At 38.5% G+C, this 21984-nt stretch overlaps 1 protein-coding gene across 6 annotated transcripts in view; it reads right to left on the reverse strand.

Moving 5' to 3' along the window:
* Reps1 (RALBP1 associated Eps domain containing 1) overlaps positions 1 to 21984 on the reverse strand; it is a 64300-nt gene that overhangs the window by 15705 nt on the left and 26611 nt on the right. For 2 of the 6 annotated variants that reach the window (XM_005065846.4, XM_005065845.4), the window contains exons 2-10: positions 17748 to 17871; positions 15999 to 16195; positions 15724 to 15877; positions 15143 to 15267; positions 14466 to 14628; positions 14141 to 14204; positions 12974 to 13128; positions 5495 to 5616; positions 1786 to 1866 (exon numbers count right to left, since the gene is read on the reverse strand). In XM_005065846.4, the coding sequence (XP_005065903.1) occupies positions 1786 to 1866; positions 5495 to 5616; positions 12974 to 13128; positions 14141 to 14204; positions 14466 to 14628; positions 15143 to 15267; positions 15724 to 15877; positions 15999 to 16195; positions 17748 to 17871 (1185 nt within the window). The remainder of the gene's footprint in view (positions 1 to 1785; positions 1867 to 5494; positions 5617 to 12973; positions 13129 to 14140; positions 14205 to 14465; positions 14629 to 15142; positions 15268 to 15723; positions 15878 to 15998; positions 16196 to 17747; positions 17872 to 21984) is intronic. The other 4 variants (XM_005065848.4, XM_005065847.4, XM_013110227.3 and 1 more) reach the window with 3 other exon arrangements.

Consider the following 21984-nt stretch of genomic DNA (forward strand, 5'->3'; position numbering starts at 1 on the left):
GATACGAGAAGAACATCAAATGTTTTTTCTATATTTCCTGCTAGCCTGGAGTAGAGTTCAAGATTAGCTTGGGATACGCAAAACTGTCTCAAAACAAGACCAAAAGCAAACAAATAAATAAGCAAAACCCCCCAAGTCTGGTCTAGAAATGTTAATACTATCAGTAATTACTTCTCTGCCTTCTAGGTGTTAGAAAACAAATCAAGTTTTTTTATTGCTAATTCATAAAGTATTTCCATTAGTTAAACTATGCAATAATTAGAAGACGAGAAATTAAAAAAAGCTTAAAGCTAAAAGAAACTTAAAGGTAATCTCTTGTTCTAGAGCTTGTCACATCCCAAGAGATCAGAACTGTGACTGCTAACAAGTAGCAAAAATTTCAATGTTTTCTGTGTCTCAGGAATTTTTCTGAGATTAAAAACAAAGACAAGAGGTTTAAACATTGTAGAAAAAAGAAGCAAACACATGAGTAATCCACATATTAACTGGCTTTGGAAACAATAAATTATAGCCTTGATATTTTAAAAACATCCATACATTATGTTTGAGCTGAGTTCAGTAGCTATAAAAGCACCTTCTATAAAACTGAACTATACATTGAAGTTTCATTAATTCACTGCTGCAGCAGTATTTTCTTAAATGCTACTTTCCCCCAAACCACATTAAACACCGAGACCCTTTAAGATTAATAAGCACTGGCTGTCTTTGATCAGAAGCATCTAAAAAGAAGGCGCCTGTGCTCTGGACAGAGTGCAGTGTTTACAGTTTTGGCATGAACCAGGCTCTCGGTTCAAACCTCAGTTCTGGGTGGAGTGGGCACAGACAAGAATGCCATGTGTCACTTTCTCTGCTGCTCATTTAAGAAAAGAAAATCTACCTTTATACTTTCTTTCCTTCCTAGTTCCTTTTTCTTTTTCTTTTTTGAGACAGGATTTCTCTGTCGCTTTGGAACCTGTCTTGGAACTTGCACTGTAGATCAGGCTGGCCTCAAACCCACAGAGATTTGCCTGCCTCTGCCTCCTGAGTGTTGGGATTAAATGTGTACGCCACCACCACCTGACCTTGCTTTTTCTTTTTCTATAGTATGCTTATTAGCAAGTAGCCTCTTAAAAAGAAATGAGAGAAAGACCACATAAAGGGGTGAACAGTGAGAAGAATGATTTCTAGCTATAGTTTAGAAGATTTCAAGCATTTGAGGGACAGGTGGGATATAACTCTACAGGGACAGAATTTGTTTTTACAGGATAAGAACTTTGTAGCATTTTTTAAAAAGTGACACAGAAAATAATGGAAGACAAGACAGAGGCTCTGTGGCACAGGACTGCTTTTGCTGTGCTGAACTCAATTCTCTTTACCAGGACTCAGCACACCAATTAAATAAAAGGTGTGCTATTGGGAATATTAAAAAAAGACACTGTATATTTACATATAGAGTACATGTTACATGATATATAAGCATACACATAAAATATTAACGTAAGGTCACTACACTGAACAAGCAGTATATGTTTAATAAAACATACACTTAGCAGATGGTAACATAGCTAACCAAATCAACTGTCACAAAATACTCCTTACAGACACATGTACCAGATTTTAAACGTACAGTTTTCTCTCACCAAAACAACTACAAAACACAAAGAATGGCAAAAATGTTTTTCTACTACTGAGCCCACAAAAATCAAAAGGCCTACACTGAATCATGCATATTAGCTAAAAACCATAATGATGGAAATTGGGTTAATGAAATTAATTTTAAACAAGCAAGCTAAGTGATTGACTTACAGGATCAGCTGGTGCAATGTTAGAATCAAATTGGGTCAGAGTTTGTGAGCTTGAAGAGCGTTCACTAAATGTCTCCCACTGCTGAACAGACAGAGGAGAGATAAGTCAGCACGGGGAGATGCGCAGAGATCACTGGAGAAGACTCAGCAAGTCATTCAGAGGCTGCACTGCAAGCTGCGTTCCCAGATTAATAAACTTCTGTAGTTTCTAATTCCCATCAGGACTGCATACGTATCTATGCTGGGCCATCTTATTAATGCAAGGTGAGTACCTTTATAGTCAAATGTACAATAAAAATTTAATGCAATCTCTATAGATGAGATTAAAAATTTTACAGAATTGACACTCAAAACACCATGTCGAAAACATAGTATAAGTGATGAAAATGGCAACCAAGTAGAAATGCACAGGGGCTGTGTTGACTAGAACAAAATTTAACTTCAAATCCTGTTCAAGGTGCAGTTAAATCACTAATGTAAAGAGGCCCAGGAGCTGAAGTCAGAGAAGATAGAGCCTTCACCGCGACTTTCAGTGCGGCCCCTGGAAAATGATTCCATTATGTACGTGCACAGATTTTATACATATGCATAGATATTTAATAAAATATCACTGAAATAAAGTGCAAGGAATTCTGGGATTAATAACGTTTGAGCTAATTTGCCAATTTGTAGCAAGTCAACCTCTGCGATCAGTACTACAAACAGGGCCATGCCAGATCACAAGACAGAGCTGCCAATCAGGCACCCTCCCCATGCTAGGAAAACCAGAATGCGGCCATGAGAGCAAATCAAGCATCTGAGTATGTTATATACAGGAGATGCACGGGAAAAACTACTTTTCTAAAAGAGGTACACAAAGAAATATCATACCTCTTCAAATAGGTGGAATGATAAGTCAACATTAATTACAGTAAATTCCATTTGCGATCTTAATAACAGCACAGAATTTTTACATCAAGATTGCATTAAGACTATCATTTGAATCTGATCTTAAAATGACAAGTAGTCCTCTGAAGAGGAAGACATCTACTTACACATATACAATGTATACACATGACTGCTTACACACAGACACAACTACCTCACTAACCAAAATCCTTGATGTGATTCAGTTTGTAAGAGTATATACTTTTATGCTTCAAAGTTCAACTTTCTACTTAAAATAGTGATATTCAATTTGAGTAGACTTTTGAAATTAGGTTTTAGCAAATGAGAATATTGCTGAAAAGTACCTACAAAAATGGCTAAATAGAAGCATTTAACAACTTTTCCTACAGGTTATTTTAACATGAAAAATGATGGTTTAAAGTCATTAGTAAAGCTAACAGCACATTTTTTATCATGGGCTTTCACATCAGGAACTGATTTACCAAACTGAATAATATAATTAATGTCTTCAATAATTATTGTTCCAAGGATTTAGAAGGAACTGAACTGTCTGCTTTATAGAAAACATCTTACATGCAGAACTAAGCTCCCTGGAAGGCAGTGGGTCTCATCTTTATGACAAGTACATCCCTGAGCAGCAACAGTCTGCTGCTCTGACCTGACTACTGTCACCGTACTAGCTGGGCTGTGCACACCTGGCTGAGTTACATAGCCTCTCTGTGTTTCACTGTCACCATCTTTAATATGAAGTTAGGAATACCCATCTCCTAGGAGTGTGGTGAGGAACTAACAAGTTAAATTAGGTGAAGAACCTTTTAAATAGCCTGGCATATCAAAAGTACTTTAGTGTTTTCTCCTACAGCACATTAATTATATCCATCAATGCCGAATAAACACTGAAATAATGTTAAGAGTTTGTGGGAGATAAAATAGAGCCTAAATTTATATTCCAACTAGATATTTTAAAAGCCATTATCAAAACATTTTAAAATCATTGTCTTACTAACTTTTTGATCTTTTATGCAGAGTAAAATTAAGTCATTTATGATCTTATTACTAAGTACTATAAAATAAAACTGGTAGAACTTTTTAAGAGGGTAACACATGTATCTGGAATCAAAACTAAAAAGTATCTTTATCCCCATCTCTCAAGATCACATCAGATTTCTTTTAGAATGAACTCTGGAACCTGATGCTTGGGAAGAGTTGCTCTTATGTACAAACTCAACAATGGGCTAACGGCACTCTGTCAACTTAATAATTGCTTTTTAAAAAAATGACAAAAAATGTAAGTGCAGCTTTGTGACTCTAACCCTATCTCTGTAAGCCATTTCTACCAGAAAATTCTTCAAGGCTTGCCCAGGCACCCCCCACCCCCCACCCCGCCCACCTCCACCACAAGCATGTAGCTGATGTTTACATCCACAAAAGGTGGTGGTGCAAGAGAGGAGGACCAGCAGCAGCAAGTCATACAGAACTGCTAGTCTCTATTTCCTGGCAGCCCCAAATCAACTAGCACGACTTTAACAAAATATTTGTCTGGCTTTAAAACTCAGGAAAGCCTAAAAGCTTACTTTCCCCTAGAAGTCAACAAATTACCTTTTATAGGTATGAAACTTAAAACAAAGAGAGGCACTTAAAAGGTTAATAACAGAGTTTGCCAGAGCACAGGAGTTCTACAGAAGGACCTCCAGCATATGAGAATGGGGTGTTCAGGACCTTTCACTTATGCTAAGAGGGCTTGCTCTCTTACTGTTTGGCACTGCCTAAGTCCAAGTAGTTGGGAAGCAGCGCATTGCCCCTCCCTATTCTGTTTATACCATTGGTCATAGTTAATATGGTAAAATAACTTCACTTGCGTTATAATTACTATTATTTTCTTTTGAAAAGGTCTCTCTACATGGTTCTCGCTGTCCTGGAACTTACTATGTAGACCAGGCTGGCCTGGAACTCACACAGATCCTCCTGCTGGGATTAAAGATGTGTGCCACTATGCCTGGTCGCCACTTTATATTTAAATAAAACTAATTATAATAGTTTGGGTTGCAGAAAATACTTTTTCCATGCAGAAAGCTACACTAGTGACTTGTCTCTTGCATCACTTCAGTGTCAACATTGCAAATGTATCCTCACACATCCTACTTATACAACTAAAGACTCATGGACATGGATGGCAGCTGATCAAAGAGCAAAGGACTTGTATCCAAATCTTGCTCTTGAATCTTCCTGGACATGAGACCTGGTTAAGTCACTCCTCTTTGACTTTCAATTTATGCATTTGCCCTACCTAATTCATAGGGCTTTAGCGGGGATTGATGGTGGTGTAAACCATATGATAGTGTACACAGACCTCACAACCCACATGACTACTAGTATTTCTGTCATTGTCTTTCTTAGGTCCTCTCAACTGTGTGCATACTGGAGGAATCCTCTGTGTGTGTGTGTGTGTGTGTGTGTGTGTGTGTGTGTCTGTCTGTCTGTACTAGAGAAAGAGAAATCCTACGCTGTGTGTGTGCACACTAGAAGAATGCTGTGTGTACACTGTGTGTGTGTACTGGAGGAATCCTGTGCTGGGTGTACACTGGAGGAATCCCATGCTCTGGGTGTGTACTGGAAGAATCCTGGGTTGTATGTGTACTGGAGCAATCTTGTGCTGAGTGTGTACTGGAGGAATCCTAGGCGTTGTGTGTACTGGAAGAATTCTGTGCTGGGTGTGTACTGGAGGAATTCTGTGTTGTGTGTGTGTGTACTGGAGGAACCCTGTACCAAATTGATCCTGTTTGAAACATCATTTTAAGCAGAGAAAGGGAAGCTTTACTAACCTCACTGCTCTGATTCAGCTCAGGCCACGTCTGGTTTAGTGATGGCATTGATGGTGACTTGCTTGGAGGTGCTTCTGCAGGAGAGCCTGAATAACCTACCTCACCCGGCTGGTCCCCCACATCTGCAATTTAGACACAGAAAGTTCTCATCAGCAACATACTTTAGTTTGGATGACTTATTTATGAGTAGCTAACAGATAATTTTATGTTATACTCTGTTTCCATTCTCAAAGTAGATACTTTAACGGACAATACTTACAGCATTTATAATCTATGTGATATCATGGCTCCTTAGCTTTTCATGAAAAGAAAGTCAGGTTAGAAAAACAGAAAGAATGTTAGACAGATAACAATGCAGGAAGGCTGTGGGCTGTTCTGACAGCAGGGATGGATTCCTGTCAGTCTCCCACAGTGCACGGTGGGGTGCTCCTCAGTAGGAGACAGAAAGCTTCCCTGCTCTGTTCTGGTGAGCTTGGGAATGCTAATCTCCAGTGTGGCATCACCCTGTGTGTCTGCAGCCCAGGCTTGTGATGGCCCATAGCAAATACACTTCAAGTCAGTTTCCCCATACAAATGCTTTCTAGCAAACAGACGCATGAACACTTTCTTTACAAACCTTCCTATTAACCATAAAACTACACCCCAAAAGGAGTACCTATCAATGAGAAAAAAACTGAAGTCAGCAAGTCCAGATGAAACGTACAGCCTTGTATTTATTTTAGGGTTTTTTTTGGGGGGGGTTGGAGGTTTTAAACCCAGGACTATGTGCATGCCACATACATGGTAACTGAGCTACAGCTGGGCCAGCAAAACATAAGCTTTTCTCACTTCATTATGTGCACTGGTGTTTCTAGATTGAAGTCAGACAGCTAAAAATCTATGCTGAGATCTCAAAATGGTCTTTAAGCATCCTGAGATATCATATTCTACTTTGAATTTCATTTAAGTCTTAAAGTATCTCTAAAATTATACTTAAAACAGAAGGAATTTCAATGATAACTAAATTTCATTTTTCCAAGTTTTACAGAGCTCTGACTATAACCCCTATCAACAGGGACTACATAATGAAATATGATTCTACCATCTGTTCTTTTGACCATGGGAGAATTGAAGAAAACCGCTCTTGAGTTTTTCCATCAAAATGAAAGACATGTGCTAACAAATGTTGGCATCTGCATTTCTATATAGACAGCTATATAATAAAACCTAGCAAGGTACAGTTTTCAACTTTCCACTCGAGTCAGAAGCCTTTCAGTCTCTGTGCCCAACGTAGACTGTGTTGTAGCTAATGTATATATCTAATACAAAGATGCAAACAAGTAATTGTTGAAGTGCTTTTTGTGCTGTCTGCTTCCATTTTCTCTGAATCACAGCTCACCACTGATGGTTGTAACAGTTCAAAGTTCCCCTTCTTCTGTTCTGTTAGGGGCTCTCCCATGTCCCATTCACTGACCCTGAGATTCTCTCTATAACCCACCACACTCCGGCTCTAGTTTACAGCCCAGCACACCATGACTTTACATTTAAAGAACACGTGCTGATTCTACTTTCTCAGTCCTAGAGTCTCATGAGAGCAGTGTCAGGGCAGTAGAGAACCAGCAGAAGTGGGAAAGCATCAGACACTGATATATATGTAAAGATGTCTGATGCCAACTCCTAGGGGACTAGCATGGAAACTGTTAAGCAGCAGCAGGCAATGCCTAGTCAGACAGTTTAGGGTTTCTGTGGGAACACACATGATGGATCCCTCCACCCCACCTCATGACAATAAAGAAAAGGTAGCCGAGGGGAGAAGGTGCTGACCGTATATTTGACAGTAACCAAAAGCAAGGTTCAGCTGAACAATTATGAAGTGCCTTCAGGAGATTCTCCCTAGAAGCTACTGGCAGCTGATGGCTGCTGGGAAAGAAGGGCCGACTGTCTTCAGGAATGCAGCCCCTGAGAGGTGGCCAGCAGATGACCCTACACTCACACACACACAAGCAGCACTAAGTGGATGCAGTGGATCTACAAAGAGAAGGCCTGGGAATGGGAGGGAGTAGTAGGGGTAGGAACTGGAGGGGAGGAAATCAGGGTGGAGTCGATTAATAATATACATGCCTGATACTCTCAAAAACTTAAAATCAAAAAAATGACCTCGTAATAAAAGGGAAGAAAATCAATTAAAAAACGGTACTGACTACAGGAAGGTTAATTGCTAAACAAACCAATTTCTAAACAAGCCAGACTCTATCAACTCAACATCACCTTAGTGCAATCTCAGGCAGGACTTTCTAGGTCTCTCTTCTTGGGATGTCATGTTCCCATAAATTCAGGCCCATCTGTACCCCACTCTCATCTACCTGTGAATGAGTTTGAGAACTCGTCTGATCCAGTACAAAGCTACAGTCTAGCCTCTTAAAGTGGTAAACAAGAAAGTAATTACCAAAATAATTATTTTAGCACTTATTTTCCTAGAAAACTATATATGGGTCACAGGTTCCTTCTTGGACAACTCCAAGAATGCTTCAGGGGTCTAAGTTTCAGAATTATTTGTGCGACAACACTAATTTTCACTGTGTTGACAGTGGCCCCAACAGAGCAAAAGCAACAGAAGGGAAAGATGCCTTCTCATCAGTACAACGCAAGACAGGAAGCACTAAGTGTGGTTATTAAGTTACTGTGTTCTTTACTCCCGCTCATGTAAGTGAACATTAATAAGTGGCAAATGAGTAAAAAGTCTTCCTGAAATGAAGAAGTATAGATTAATTTTATAGAATTTTAGAGCTAAAACCACACTCTATTAATACTTCCTATGGCAAAATGGTAATATATCTATTGCATCTATCAAAGTGCACTGACTGAGTCAACAAAGCCCCATGGGATGCAGTTGACAGCGAAATGATGACATTTTCATAGAATACTGTCTTTTTTGAAATGAACTGCTGACAAATCATAATTCTTTAGGCCTGATTAAGCAGATATATTTTTCAAACTAAGCTTTCAAGGAAACATTACAATTCTGAGAACTATGCATATGGGTCCATAAGATTCAAGACTCTGTAGTACTCATCAACTTCTCTAAGAAGGCTGTGATATTAACAAATATATTTTCTGACAAAGTGAAAACCCCAACATCGGAAACATCTGTCAGACTCAATGAAGTAACAATTATATTGTATACAAAATCATGTATACACAAAAGGTTTACTCAAATACAAGACAGACAAATGGTCTGTAATGCTATGATGTAAAACAATATATACATATATATGTATATATATATATATATATATATATATATATATATAAAATTTCAGCTTCCATACTGCAACTAACTTTTAAGCAATTACATGCGGCATAACAGTTGACAGTCTTTGCTAGGAGCTCTGGGCTCCTATCTCAGCACTGCATAAACCAACTGTGCATGGTAGCACAATACCCACAATCTTAGTGGCCAAGAGATGGAGGTGGGAAAATCAGAAGTTTACTATACAGCTAGTGAAAGCCCAGCTTGGGATATCTAAGACTCTGCCGTTAAAAACCAAACAAATCCAAAACAAACAAACACTGTTCTGTCCTCGGTGACAGAGTATTTGCTAGCATGTGCAAAGCACCAGGCTGGATCCGAAACAGCAACAACACACAGAGAGCAGCATTCTTGGTTTGTGAACTATTTATTCCGAGTCAGGTAGCACACTGAACTTGGTTTGTGAAGCTTAGCCTTTTGGACTCCTAATTTCCTTGAATAAACAATTCAGTCCAATAGACTGAATGAAGAAAGCAATCCGAGAAGCTGGATGACGCCCGCTGTCAGTTATTACAGACATTTACAAAAGGGAAAACAAGGGCGCCTTTTTCATAGATGTCATATTTTGGAGAATATTTTCAGAAAAATATTTATGCTAACATGTAAAGAGTTGGTGATATTTTTAAAACATGGTACTGGGGAAGGGATAAAGGAAAGATAAATTATTATCATTAGTAAATAATTATTTTATTCACATACATAAAGGCTCTTAGAGATACAGTTTTTGAGAATATTCAAAGGTCTTAAGATAAATAAGTTGGACAGTTGTTGTCCTAAGAAACTAAACACCATTGCTGGGATAAACTGGCACTAGTGTCACCTTGCTTCTTTCCCGCTTTACCCACAGAACAACAGCTGGCAGGAAGAAGAGGGCAGACTACTCGGACTCTGAAAACCATCGGGCGTCCAAGAAGCTCTGGAAACCCAAAGCACATCCTTCCACTCTGGTCCCTGTAAATACTGAGTGCAGAGCACCCTGCCCGTCCACAAAAGTCAGGCTTCAAGACCCCAGCATTGCAGAGGAGGGGTGTAATGTTCCCCTTACCTGACAGTGTTCCAGCAGGAGGGTCAACCTGCCAACTTGCCTCCCTCCTGAAGGTTCTGCTCTGCCCCCACAGTATGAGTCGTTGTAGGCGCAAACAACCGGGGGGACTTCAATAATGAATTTTCAAAACAAAGATAAATGTCTAAGCATGTTCACTACAATGCTGTTTTAAAGGCAAACTGAAAAGAAATACAAAAATTCACCAATAGGAAACTGGAAAGGCACATCCATATTATGGAATATGCTCTATGGAAAAGAATCCGTCAGCTAGCATTGTATGTCATGAAGTGTCAAGCTATCTGTCTGATCTAAAGGAACAACTAGGGATATATAGTATGATTGGATTTGTGTATAAACTGATCTCTTGGTCTGTAACCCATTATGGTAACATTTTTTGAATACTAAAGACATCATTAACAAAGCTTAATTTGGTCAGTACAATCTCAAGTCTGAATTTACATGAACTTTTAATGAACTACTCATGAAATGCTTGATACTTTCTCTTCCTTACTTTACTTTACGTGCATTGGTGTGAGAGTGTCAGATCCCCTGGCACTGGAGTTAACAGACAATTGTGAGCTGCCATATAGGTGCTAGGAATTGAACCCCGGTCCTCTGCAAAACAAGCCAGTGCTCTTAACTGCTGAGCCATCTCTCCAGCCCTCTCTTCCTTACTTTAAAAAAATATTCACATAGGAAGTCCTAGTTAGAGATAGTCCAGGTATGCTCTGCCTGAGGACAACACAGAAACATACTCAGTTCCACTGCATGCAGCAATAACAATGGAGAAGGAAACACAAAGGGTCGCCCTTTTCTCTCTTGGCATTTTAATCAAATGCTGCTGAGTTTCTCAGATGAGTAGTGTTGTGGAGTCAGCATACAATTGAAATCCACTTGCTCTGAAACTCAGTCATTTCAAAAATATGAACACTGACTTACATATTCAATTTTGACCCACTAGACACTCACATAACCAAGAACAAGTTTCTAGTCAAATACTTTGAGAGGCACAGATATGTCAAAGGATCCCAACATGCATGTACGATTGCAACTGTCCAACCAAAATAAGTCTCTGGACTGACGACCTTGATTCAAACTGGCTTTACTGTGGAAATCAGGGTTGGTTAAACATATATACATCAATAAATACAGGAAATCTTATTAACAACTTAGACAAAAAATCACATGACCATCAATAGATGCAGAAAAGGCCTTTGACAAAATCCAGCCTGTTGTCATGATAGAAGTTCTAGAGGAAGTAGGACTAGAGGAGACATACCTCAACCTAATAAGGACTACATATGTGAACTCCTCAGCCAACATTATCTTAAATAGAGAAAAACTTGGGGCAATCCTATTAAACTAAGGAATAAGAAGGGATCGTCCACTATCCCCTCTCCTTTTCAATATAGTTCTGGAAGCACTAGCTGAAGCCATAAGGCAAGAAAAGGAAATTAAAGGGTTACAAATAGGAAAATAACTCATCAAACAATACTCATCTGCAGATGATATACATAAAAGAGATCCCAAAAGCTCCACCTGAAAAATTTGTTCAGAAAAATAGCAGGGTACAAAACTAAATAGTCTTTCTATATATCAGCAACAAACACCAAGGAAAAGATAATGGACACATATCTAATTACAATAGCATCAAAGATGATAAAATATCTTAGAATAAAGCTAACCAAGGAGAGGAAAGACCTCTACAATAAAAACTTCCTTTCTGAAGAAAGTGATTTGGAAGACATTAGAAAAGGGAAAGACTTCTCATATTCACAGGTTTTTAGAGCTAATAGCATGAGGATGATCATCCCACCAAACGCAGTCTACAGAGTCAATGTAGTCCCAATCAAAATACCATAAACAGACAAAACAAATCCAAAACTTCTTATGGAATCAAAAAAGACTGGGTTCAAATCTGCCCAAGGAAACAGTTTCCTGGAGGAAAGTGACCACATCTGCATCAGCATCTATGTAACTCTTACTGTCTGCTTAACTGATAAAAAAGGCAGACCACATAAGTTCCTAGGTTAACAAATGTTCTTAGAGATACAAACTACTTAAGAGCTAAATTCTGCTTTAATTTCCCTCTTTAAAGAATGATCTTTCACCTCCATCCCTGAGAGCTTGAGTAAGGGTATGGAAGACCTTGAACAGCTTTACAATTCGATTTAGTGGGAATGTGACAGCCCACTGCCTTTCATTCATGCAGAATTTAAGAAAATCATATGCATATTCAACAGTTAGTTTCTTTCCCTTTAAAGAAAGATACAAGCAAATAGGCATCTACCTTTTCTGTTATTTGTTAATGATTACATATATATCATTATATATAATAGTACTATCTATGATCAAATTCAAAATTTCTAGATTTCTAGTCTTCAAAAATACCCCCAATATGTTTATTATTATAAAAGTTCATGATGCACACATTACTTCCTTTAGATAGTATACCATGCAGTTAGAAACACTGCAACAGTAAGCATCACTGTGAAATTCTCTTCAAGTCCGATCCACCCACTGGTTAGAAGAAAGCTTTTCTATTTGCTTTTCTCATTTTACCTTGAGACAGAGTCTAGCCTGTAGCCCAAGCAACACACCACACCCAGCCTTCTGGACCTCTATTAAAGCTGAATGAATACCTAATGACCCAAATTTAGCCCATCCATTTTAGCCTGGCAAATCTGTGTACTCCATCCATCCATCCATCCATTCATTCATCTATCCACTTGAACCAGGGTCTCACTATGAAGCTCTGGCCAGCCTGGAATTTGATACGTAGCACAGGCTGGCCTCAAAATCAGAGGCCTGCCTGCTTTTGCTGAGACTAAAGCTGTGTATCATAATGCTTAGCCAAATGTGTTCTCTTGACTAAAACATTAACTCTATGAAACTTCATTTTCACATCTATCTTAATTTCCTATCTTAACCTGTGGGTCCTGGCTCCTCTGACAAAACTCTGCCTCCAAAAACATTTACACTGTAATTCACAACAGTAGCAAAATTAGTTATGAAATTAGCAATGAAAATTTTATGGCTGGGGGTCACCACAAGAAGAACTACATTTATGTAAGGAATTCAGCATTAGGAAGGTTGAGAACCACTGACTAAGCAGACACCAGCTCTCTGTGGCTGCCAGTCTCACCTGCTGAGTCTTCCAAATCAATCAGCTTAGGCATCAGGCTTTCAGGGAGTTTTTCTGGTAAGTCATAGCCATTCTTCCTAGCAACTACCAGATGAAAAGCAGCACAGAACTCATCCAGTGTCAATGCTCCATCTTTATCGAAGTCTGAGAGTTCCCTGGAAGATAAGCCCATTATCACCACACCTTGGAGCCCCTCATTTATTAAAAAAAAAAAAAAAGTAGACAAAAAATTTCTCCCACCAGAAAGTAAAAAAATAAAATAAAATAAATCCCATATGTACAAAGAAATATAAGAAAGTGAATATATCAGAATGCATCACACAGTCAAGTGACTGATACCTGAGTGTTCATGGTATGGTCCTGTCAACATCCCTGAATGCTAAGCTTTCTCAGTGTAAAATAGGAAAATTAGTCTCTAAAGTTAAAGTCACCAAAATATTACCATTAACTCCCAATGTGTTTTAGTAATAGCTCAATATTTAAAATTATTTATTATCAAAGTTCATTAATTTTACACTTTAAGGAAATAGACTGGTTAAAGTTTAATAGAAAAATACGGCCTCTGCCCTGCTGTCTTTGGTCCCTACACTGAACCCATTGGTATAATGCTCTATTTTTTTTAGATGAAGTCTCACTATATGGCTCAGGCTGACCTTAACCTCAGAATCCTCCCATCTCTGCCTTCTGAAAGCTGTGACTACAAAGCCTACACCACTATGCCTGACCTTAGTGAAGAATGATACAAAATAGAAAGGATGTTTACCTGGTCAAATTTGAGGTTATAATTTGTGTTCCGAGGATTAATTTAAATTATGTGACCGCTATCTTGAGAGTCTTAGTCTACGTTTACCATGAAAACTAAGCACTGTTCTTATGTGTCTGGCTAGGTATAAACTTGTTGGAAGCTAAGAGAGGTCAACAGGCACTATAACAGCTTTTCTTCACGCAGTACACTAGCAGCAGGAGGAAGTCAAGGTGACTTTAGCTTTAGTACACAAGAACTTCTCTAACTAGTCTTGTTTATTTCTTTCCTAGAGAGAGGCTCACTGTCCTCAACTTAAGTTCTCCACCAGTACTGAAGGTGGTCGAGTCTAGCCCTAGTTTTAAGGTGCTAGAAATTCTTTGGAAACAACCCACATGAACCAACTAACAACAGACCACACTTACCAAATATGAGAAAGTTCAAGAATAGGAAGTTTTGATTTTGTAAAAAATTCTTTAGCAGCAGATCCTGAAATATTAAAACAGTTTTAATGTTATTCTGAACACAGATATAAGAATAGAAGAAGGTAACAGTCTTAGATTGGGGAAAAGGTAACATTATAATGTGAAAAATGTCAAGGTTTTGTTTCCCAGAGACTATAAAGTCCTTTTATGCAAATAATGTAAGCAATAATTAAAGTCTATGATCAACAAAATAATGTCTGTGAGATAATGAAACTGAGACTTTGTCCTAACCCATCTAGAAAAACTTCTGTTTTCAACAACTCACCTGGAATAAATCCGTTTAGATCAGGCTGAATGGTTTTAAACTGATTTACATAATACTGTCTTTGTTCATCTGTTATTTTCCAGGGATCATCATAACTACTGGATTGCCTACGAATTTCATTGGCAGTTGTAGCTGAAGCTACAGTTCGTACTGTTGTCTGGTCCTGCAATGAAACATTTTTTCCTCAGTACAGTATCTATCTAAATGCTTACATGGACCAAGATTGCTAGGTACTTTTCCGTGAAAGCAAAATTTATTTTTTGAGGATATTTAAAAGGTAAGAAGTCATCAGCAAACCACATATTGTTACAGTCAGGTTATTGGATATGGTTTTGCACAGTGAGTATATAAACATGTAGAATGACAGCATTTATGTAAGCAACAGAAAGTTATGAAAAATGTGCTAAGAAAGCCAAGCAAATATATTCCCAGATGTAGAAATCTTTTAAAGCTTCACTAGGGAATTAGGAACAAAAATAAAATCAGCCAAAACTTAGTGAAACATCCTGTGGGTAACAGACTTGAAGAAACAGCACGAAGCAGAGTTCTGAATATTTGTATTTCTTTTTTAGTAAGAGTGAACTTGCATTTGTAAAATCTGCAAAATATAAAAACAATGACTGCAGTGATTCTTAGAATGAAGCAAATAAAAATGCAATTCCAATAAAATGTCACACCTGGACAGAAGCAGGATGCATGGTTAAAAGAGTACTGGTTGGTGGAGTATCTGCAAAACTGACCCAGTTTTCTTGAGGTGGAGGTGGTGACTGCCCAGACCACACTGCATCCCCAGCAGAAGAGCCTAAAAGGAGAACGATGACCACGCTGACTCAAGTTTGAAGAGACAAGAAGTTACCAGGTCTGACTTAACAATCACAATGAACTATAATGTGTACATTGTGATAGTTTCCCCGTTTCTCTAAATCACTGAAAAGCAATGGAACCCCTTCTGTTCAATGAAAAATGTTTCATTTAAAGCTTTTTAGACATCTTGTATCGATCTTGTCATATACACCCAATATTGTAGGAAATATTTATTTTACCACAAGACTATCTGATACCCATAAACTTTTGTCTAAGCCTCACACATATAACTGCCACTTCCAAAGCTATAGATCTACCTATAAACTTAATAACTGATTCTGCTTTTATTTAATTTATAAGAAAATTGATTTGGGAATAATTCTTATAGGAATGTTACTAATTTCCTTTAATTTGCAAAATTAAAAACACAGTAATTTAAAAGATCTCTAAATACCTGATTGTGTGTCACCAAAAGGTGACCAGAACGGCCCCGGTCCTGCAAGAGGTCTCTCACTACTTCCCCCACTGGGATGGCGGTTATGCTTCCTCCATGTGTGTGGAGAAGTTGGTGGGGACTGCTGGGGTGAAACTACTGGAGATGCAGGCTCCTAGGGAAAAATGTTCGTTAAACATTTTCATTTGGGGGTGGCATTTTAATTATCCATCACCAACAGTGTTGTAAGTAACCTCCCAGGACACAGCTGATGACATGCACATGCGTGTGACTACCTGCTGATCTGTAGATGGACGAGGCTGAACGGCATCGTGGCTTCCAGGTCCCTTCTTAACTTGCCCTCTGCCAGGAGGAGGGGGAATCACACCAGAGTAAGAGCCCTGGTTTTCAGAATCTGAAGAGTATGAGGTGGCATGGCGAGATTCTTGTTCATTCTTTGAAGCCACAAATCGTGGAAGAGGAAGGTCCTTTACTGTTAACCACAAAAAACGGTTACATGTTCAGTATTTCTTACCTGAAATACTTGGGAACAAAAGTGCTCACATTTCAGAGTTGACGGATACTCTGTAGTATTTGCAGGTTTTTTATGGGCTGGCATCTCATAAAAACCACAATCTGAGGTGGTATAAACCTTTTGAGCATAATGTTGGTGTGCAAGACATTTTGAATTTTAGATTTTCCAATTATATGAGCTTAATCTGTATTTCTTAAAAATAGAAAGGACACCCACATGAAAAGATGAAATAAGAGATGAATTAGATATTTACTATCACTATTAAATTTAGATCATTATCTTTTTGTCTTTTTGGAACATTTGAGGAAGATCTTACCTAGAAAGACATAAAACAAAAATTTCTTTGATAGGTGACAAGAGCTATGTTAAATGTCTACTCTGTGTGTGTGTGTGTGTGTTCGTCCGTGCGTGTGTGTGTGTGTGTGTGTGTGTGTGTGTGTGTGTGTGTGAGCTATGAGCACTCATGTGAGTACATGCTCATGAACACCATGATACAAACACGGAGGTCAAAGACACTTTGTAGAAGTCTATTCTTTCCTTTCAATGGCTTGAAACAGGCTGTCAACACCTTTACTGGCCAGTAAGCTATCTTGCCAACTCTAACCAGAGCATGATCTAGATTAGAATGGAACCTTTTCCCGAACAAAACACCAGCAAATATAAGACAAGACAAGAAGCTGGTCCAGTGGCTCAGTCCTATAATTCCAGATACTTGGGATACTGAGACAGAAGAGTAGCAAACTCAAGGTCAGTCGAAGCTACAGAATAAATTCAAGGCCAGCTTGGGCAACTTAGTGAGATGCTGTCTCAAAATAAAATGAGGACTAGGGTTATAGCCCACTGAGAAAACACTTGACTAGCATGGATAGGGCCCCAGATCACCTCTCTTACACACACACTAAAATCCAAAGTAGAAAAGAATAAAATAAAGAAGCTATATATAGAGGACATATCATTTACCTTTATAAAACTATCAACCTCAATTCTTTCTAATCAAGTTTTAATGAACTCTAAAACACAGTCATTTTAACATTGTCATCAAATTATATTACACAGGAGGCGGGAAGATGGAGGCGGCTGGAAGACTGCTTGCAGTTAAGAGTACTTATTGCTCTTGAAAAGGACCCTGGTTTGATTCTGAGCACCACATGGTGATTTACAACTGTCCTTAACTCTAGTTCTAGGGGATCCAGTGCCCTCATCAGACCTCCATAGCACCAGGCATACACATGGTTCATGGACATACATGCAGGTCAAACATTCATGCACATAAAATCAATAAAATTAGAATTTAAGAGGCACAACATATATTGGTAGGTTAAGCATATTCTTCAGCATAACAGATAAAAGACAGACATGGTTTCTAATATTCTCACATACCAACAAATGACAACTGGGTCATGACATTTCAAGGTCACAAGGGCCATTATAATATCAGAAAGTCTCAAAAGTACACTTAGCGCCATTTGTAATTACTTTCATTTTGATTACTCATGTATTTCACATTTACCTGTGTTTATACTTTCCACTCTTAATGGGAAACCAGACTGGGCAACAGCTACAAGTTTCAAAGCAATGTAGAACTGACTTCTTCCAAAATATCCAAGTCTTGTTGCACCACAAAGCTCCATGATCTACAAGAGAATACAGCATTAACACTAAGATTTATGGCAAAACTTCTTTATCCAACTTGCTTTTTGTTTTGTTTTGTTTCTTTTTTGTTTTGTTTTTTCGAGGCAGGGTTTCTCTGTATTGTTTTGGAGGCTGTCCTGGAACTCACTCTGTAGTCCAGGCTGGCCTCGAAAATTGCATTCCAACTTGCCTTTAATAATCTGAAATACTTCTTTACTATCTCAAGTAACAGCCAGTTCCTTCAAGTTTCATGTTCATGTTTAAAAACAATAGGCATTGATTTTATAAATAAGGTCAAAAGCTGTGCATAACTTTGTTATAATTGTTTTTCCAGAGCTGGGTATGGGTGATGCAAGCTTGTAATCCCAGCACTTGAAAGGTGGGGACAAGAATGATCCTCCTCAGCTGTACAGTGAGTTTTAGGTCAGTCTAGGCTACATGAGCTCCTGTCTCAAAGTACCAAAGGAAAATAACTGTTTATCCTTCAGAGTTGTGTTTAAAGAAACAGCACACCATCTACACTTTTATCATAAGTAATACGAAATAGACTACAGTGAAATCATCTTAGGATAAGCACCAAGTATCTTGTCACATCTTCCTCAGTAGTACAAATTCCTTTATGCTTAACCATCTTCTGATATGAGACATTCACATGAAGGTGAGATATAGTTAAGATTTGTGTTATTAAGTCTGAAGAAAGGGTTTACAGAACTGCAAAAAAAAAAAAAAAAAAAAAAAAAGAACTACTAATGCAGCCTGGTCTACAATGCAAGTTCCAGGAGAGCCACCACTGTCACATAGAGAAACCCTGTCTCAAAAAACCAAAACAAAACAATAACAACACAACTATAAATGGGTAAGTCATATCACAGCAGTAACTATTTGTTCACATGAAATGAAAGGAAAAAAGAGTTATGTTGAATCATTAACATTGGGGAAAAAATTCTTAGTTCTGCCACTAAGGGGCATGTGCTCCCGAGGAAATGTAAATAGGCAAAGGAAATTTAGAGTAGCAGGTGAAACCACTAAAAACTATGAGGGGGGAAAAGATGCAGAATTAACAAAGGAAAGCCACATTTTTGGTATAATTGTTGTTCTAATTGACTCCCTTTTCTGATAACCTAAGGCCTCTCTGGGAATCATTACATATCTTTGCTAATTCCATTTATAAAACAAATCATTTAAAATATTCCAGTCAATGTCAGATAAAAGAAAGACCTAAAAGACCACAGTTATGTTGACCTTCAGGAGATGATGCCAAGGGCTGTTATAAGTCAGAAGAGAGTCCAAGGAAGCCAGGGTCTTAAGGGAAAGGGACAGCAGAACACAGAGGCAGGAACAAGAAAGGAGTAATGGGGAGGGGAAGGGAAGGGGAGGGACGGGAAAGGGCACAGGAAGGAGGCTAACTAATGCTAAGGAGATCTGAAAAGTCCTGTAGTTTCTACTACTTTTATCCACTCTGTATCTATGTCTATTTTCCACATGGAAGATTGAAGTAACCCGACCAAGGGGATTATTCTCATTCTGGAAGCCATAGGTCAGCAAATAAAAAGCTCAGTGCCTTGTGTTGATTATCTCTCCTGTAACTGGTGGTAAGAGGTATCCTGGAGACCAACCCTCACCCCCACGAAAAAAAAATAAAGGCTACTGATCCTGGTTGCCTCAGAACTTGATGGTAAGCCCTATATAGGTGCCACAGGACACACAGAAACCAAGTCAGTACTTACAGAAAGCTTCCTTCTTGTTGGTTAGCTTTCATGGCACGAGAAGATGCTTTGCAGGATGGTAGTGGTGGGGTAACTCTACAACAATCTTACCCAGGTGAGAATCATGTGAGTTGTAGTAGTGACCATAGTGTCAAGAAACGACCATAGCTCCAAAAGTGACATGTATGTATTATGAAGATAATCTACCACTCTCTGATTGGATTTAAGGCCCACTACACAGGAGAAGACACATGCTTGATACTGTGAATCTGGGCAAGAACCCATGCCAGGCCCTAGGGATGAATCTATTACTGTTGTGCTAAATGGTCATCGTAGTACATGCCCTCTAGATTCGTCCCTTTCTACCTGTAGACTGGTGCAGCTCTGAGACCTCAGAGTCTTTGTGCAGAGACACTCACAGCTGGTCAAAGTGTAGCGAATAAGTGGGGCGTACAGACATAAATAGAACACTATATCACAGCCCCTCCCAGGCTCAGGCACCATGACACAAGTGGGGCAGTATGAGCCAGGGGCCAGAGACTGGGGCCAAACAGGCTTCTAGACACGCCAGGACCACCTCCCCCAGAAAACCACAGTAGCTGTGGCTGACGGAACCAGATCAATCCAGTCAACATCCTAACATGGAGTAAGGGCTGCACAAGCCCCATTCCTAACTGAGGAATTATGGACAGCTGATGACTTCCAAAGGGGGAGACTCAATTTTAAGGATTCTTATTAGACTGACGATTCACCACTGGATGGCCCACATTCAGAAGTAAATGGAAGCACAAACTATATTTGATGGCTTATTAAATTGGGGGGCAGCAGGCAAGGAGGTGGGTGTAGATTTGGAAGGAATTAAAGAGGACTTTGGAGCAAAAGACCAAAATACATTGTATGAAAGTCTCAATAAAATATTTATCTTTAAAAAGCCAAGTGCTACTTCTGTTTTAATTTCTACTTATTAAAGATTACAACTATTAGCTACCTGTAAACTTCCTAACTTATCCTTTCCTAATTTCCAACAGAGCAGTATTCACTATTATTTCAGTGAGTTTTATATTACAGTTATTGACCTCCAAACTGTGTGGAATTAACTCATCCAATGATATTTACTTAGCACCAATTATGTCTCATTAAAACTGCAGAGATTGCAACAGGAACAGAATGGGAGGCTAATTAAAAAGGAGAGAGGAGGGTGTGGTTGGGAGAGGAAATGGAGTATCAGTAGATGAAGCTAAAGTCTCAGACAAGAGCATTACATATCACATATGCAGTTTCCCAGGGAGTAAAAGCTCTCCTGTCATAGAATGTTATCATTTTTATACAAATTATCATTTCTTCTGCTTTCTTGCAGAAGAAAATTTAAGTCTGATTAAACTAGAATTTGTTTTTGAAATGAAAAGCAAGCCACTTGATCCTCCTGAAAAATTACCTACTAACTGAAACCATCATTTCTGCAGTAACTTGAAAAGTCAATGATGTATGTATTTTGGACTCTTGGTACAGTTTGGCCTTGCATCATACTCTTCTACTTATTTTAGCTTGAAAAGACAAATATCTAATAGGGTTAGGCAGTCCTCTTTTTTGTTTGACTTTTCTGGGCTATTGACATTTATTTTCCTTAAATAATCTTTAGAGTACTTTGTCAGAATCACTTGAGATTTTACTCAGGAAGGCAACATGCACATATAGCCTTGTTCCAAACTTGATCATGACCATTGCTGCTACTCCGGAGGTTCTGGCCAACACCCTGCCACACAGTTTATGCTATTGAACTAGTTCCACTCTTAGGAGGTTTTTATTTGTGTGTGGTGGAGTCCTATTTTTAAAACTACAAATAATAATCTTACCATGTGTATTTTGGGCAGAAAACTAAAAGATTGTGTTTATTCTCTAGTCTATTAAAATTATCAGATTTCCTAATATGGAACTATACTTTGATTCTTGGAATGAAGTCCCTTTATTTGTGGTATATTACATTTCCAAATAATATTTGTAAAGTTGTAATCACAATCTTAAACTTAAAAATAACGCAATGTTTGGTTTTTGAACGGGTGTGTTGAAAAACAGCAAGCCTCCCTCTTTAGGCTCTGCAGTACTTATGACTTGATTAGGACTAGGTGTCCATGAAGCAAGTTCACCTATAACTGCAGATGGACCTCACATGTGCCTCAGCTGCTTCCGTGCTACTTTAGATAAGTGGGTCTTTATTTTTAAACTACTTGATCATTTCCTACAGAAACATTCATGACTTCCAATTTTTGCTACTTAGTAATTCAGCATCATTCAAGGTAGTCTCATTCTTACAATTTCTTCCCTAGGGTAATTTTATGCAAATACTAATTACACAAATTTGTGGGCAGTTAGTTCACTCTTCCTCCAGTGGTTGGGTACCTGACCACAAGG

The sequence above is a fragment of the Mesocricetus auratus genome, unplaced genomic scaffold (genome assembly GCF_017639785.1).
Source record: "Mesocricetus auratus isolate SY011 unplaced genomic scaffold, BCM_Maur_2.0 Super-Scaffold_100018, whole genome shotgun sequence".
NCBI lineage: Eukaryota > Metazoa > Chordata > Mammalia > Rodentia > Cricetidae > Mesocricetus > Mesocricetus auratus.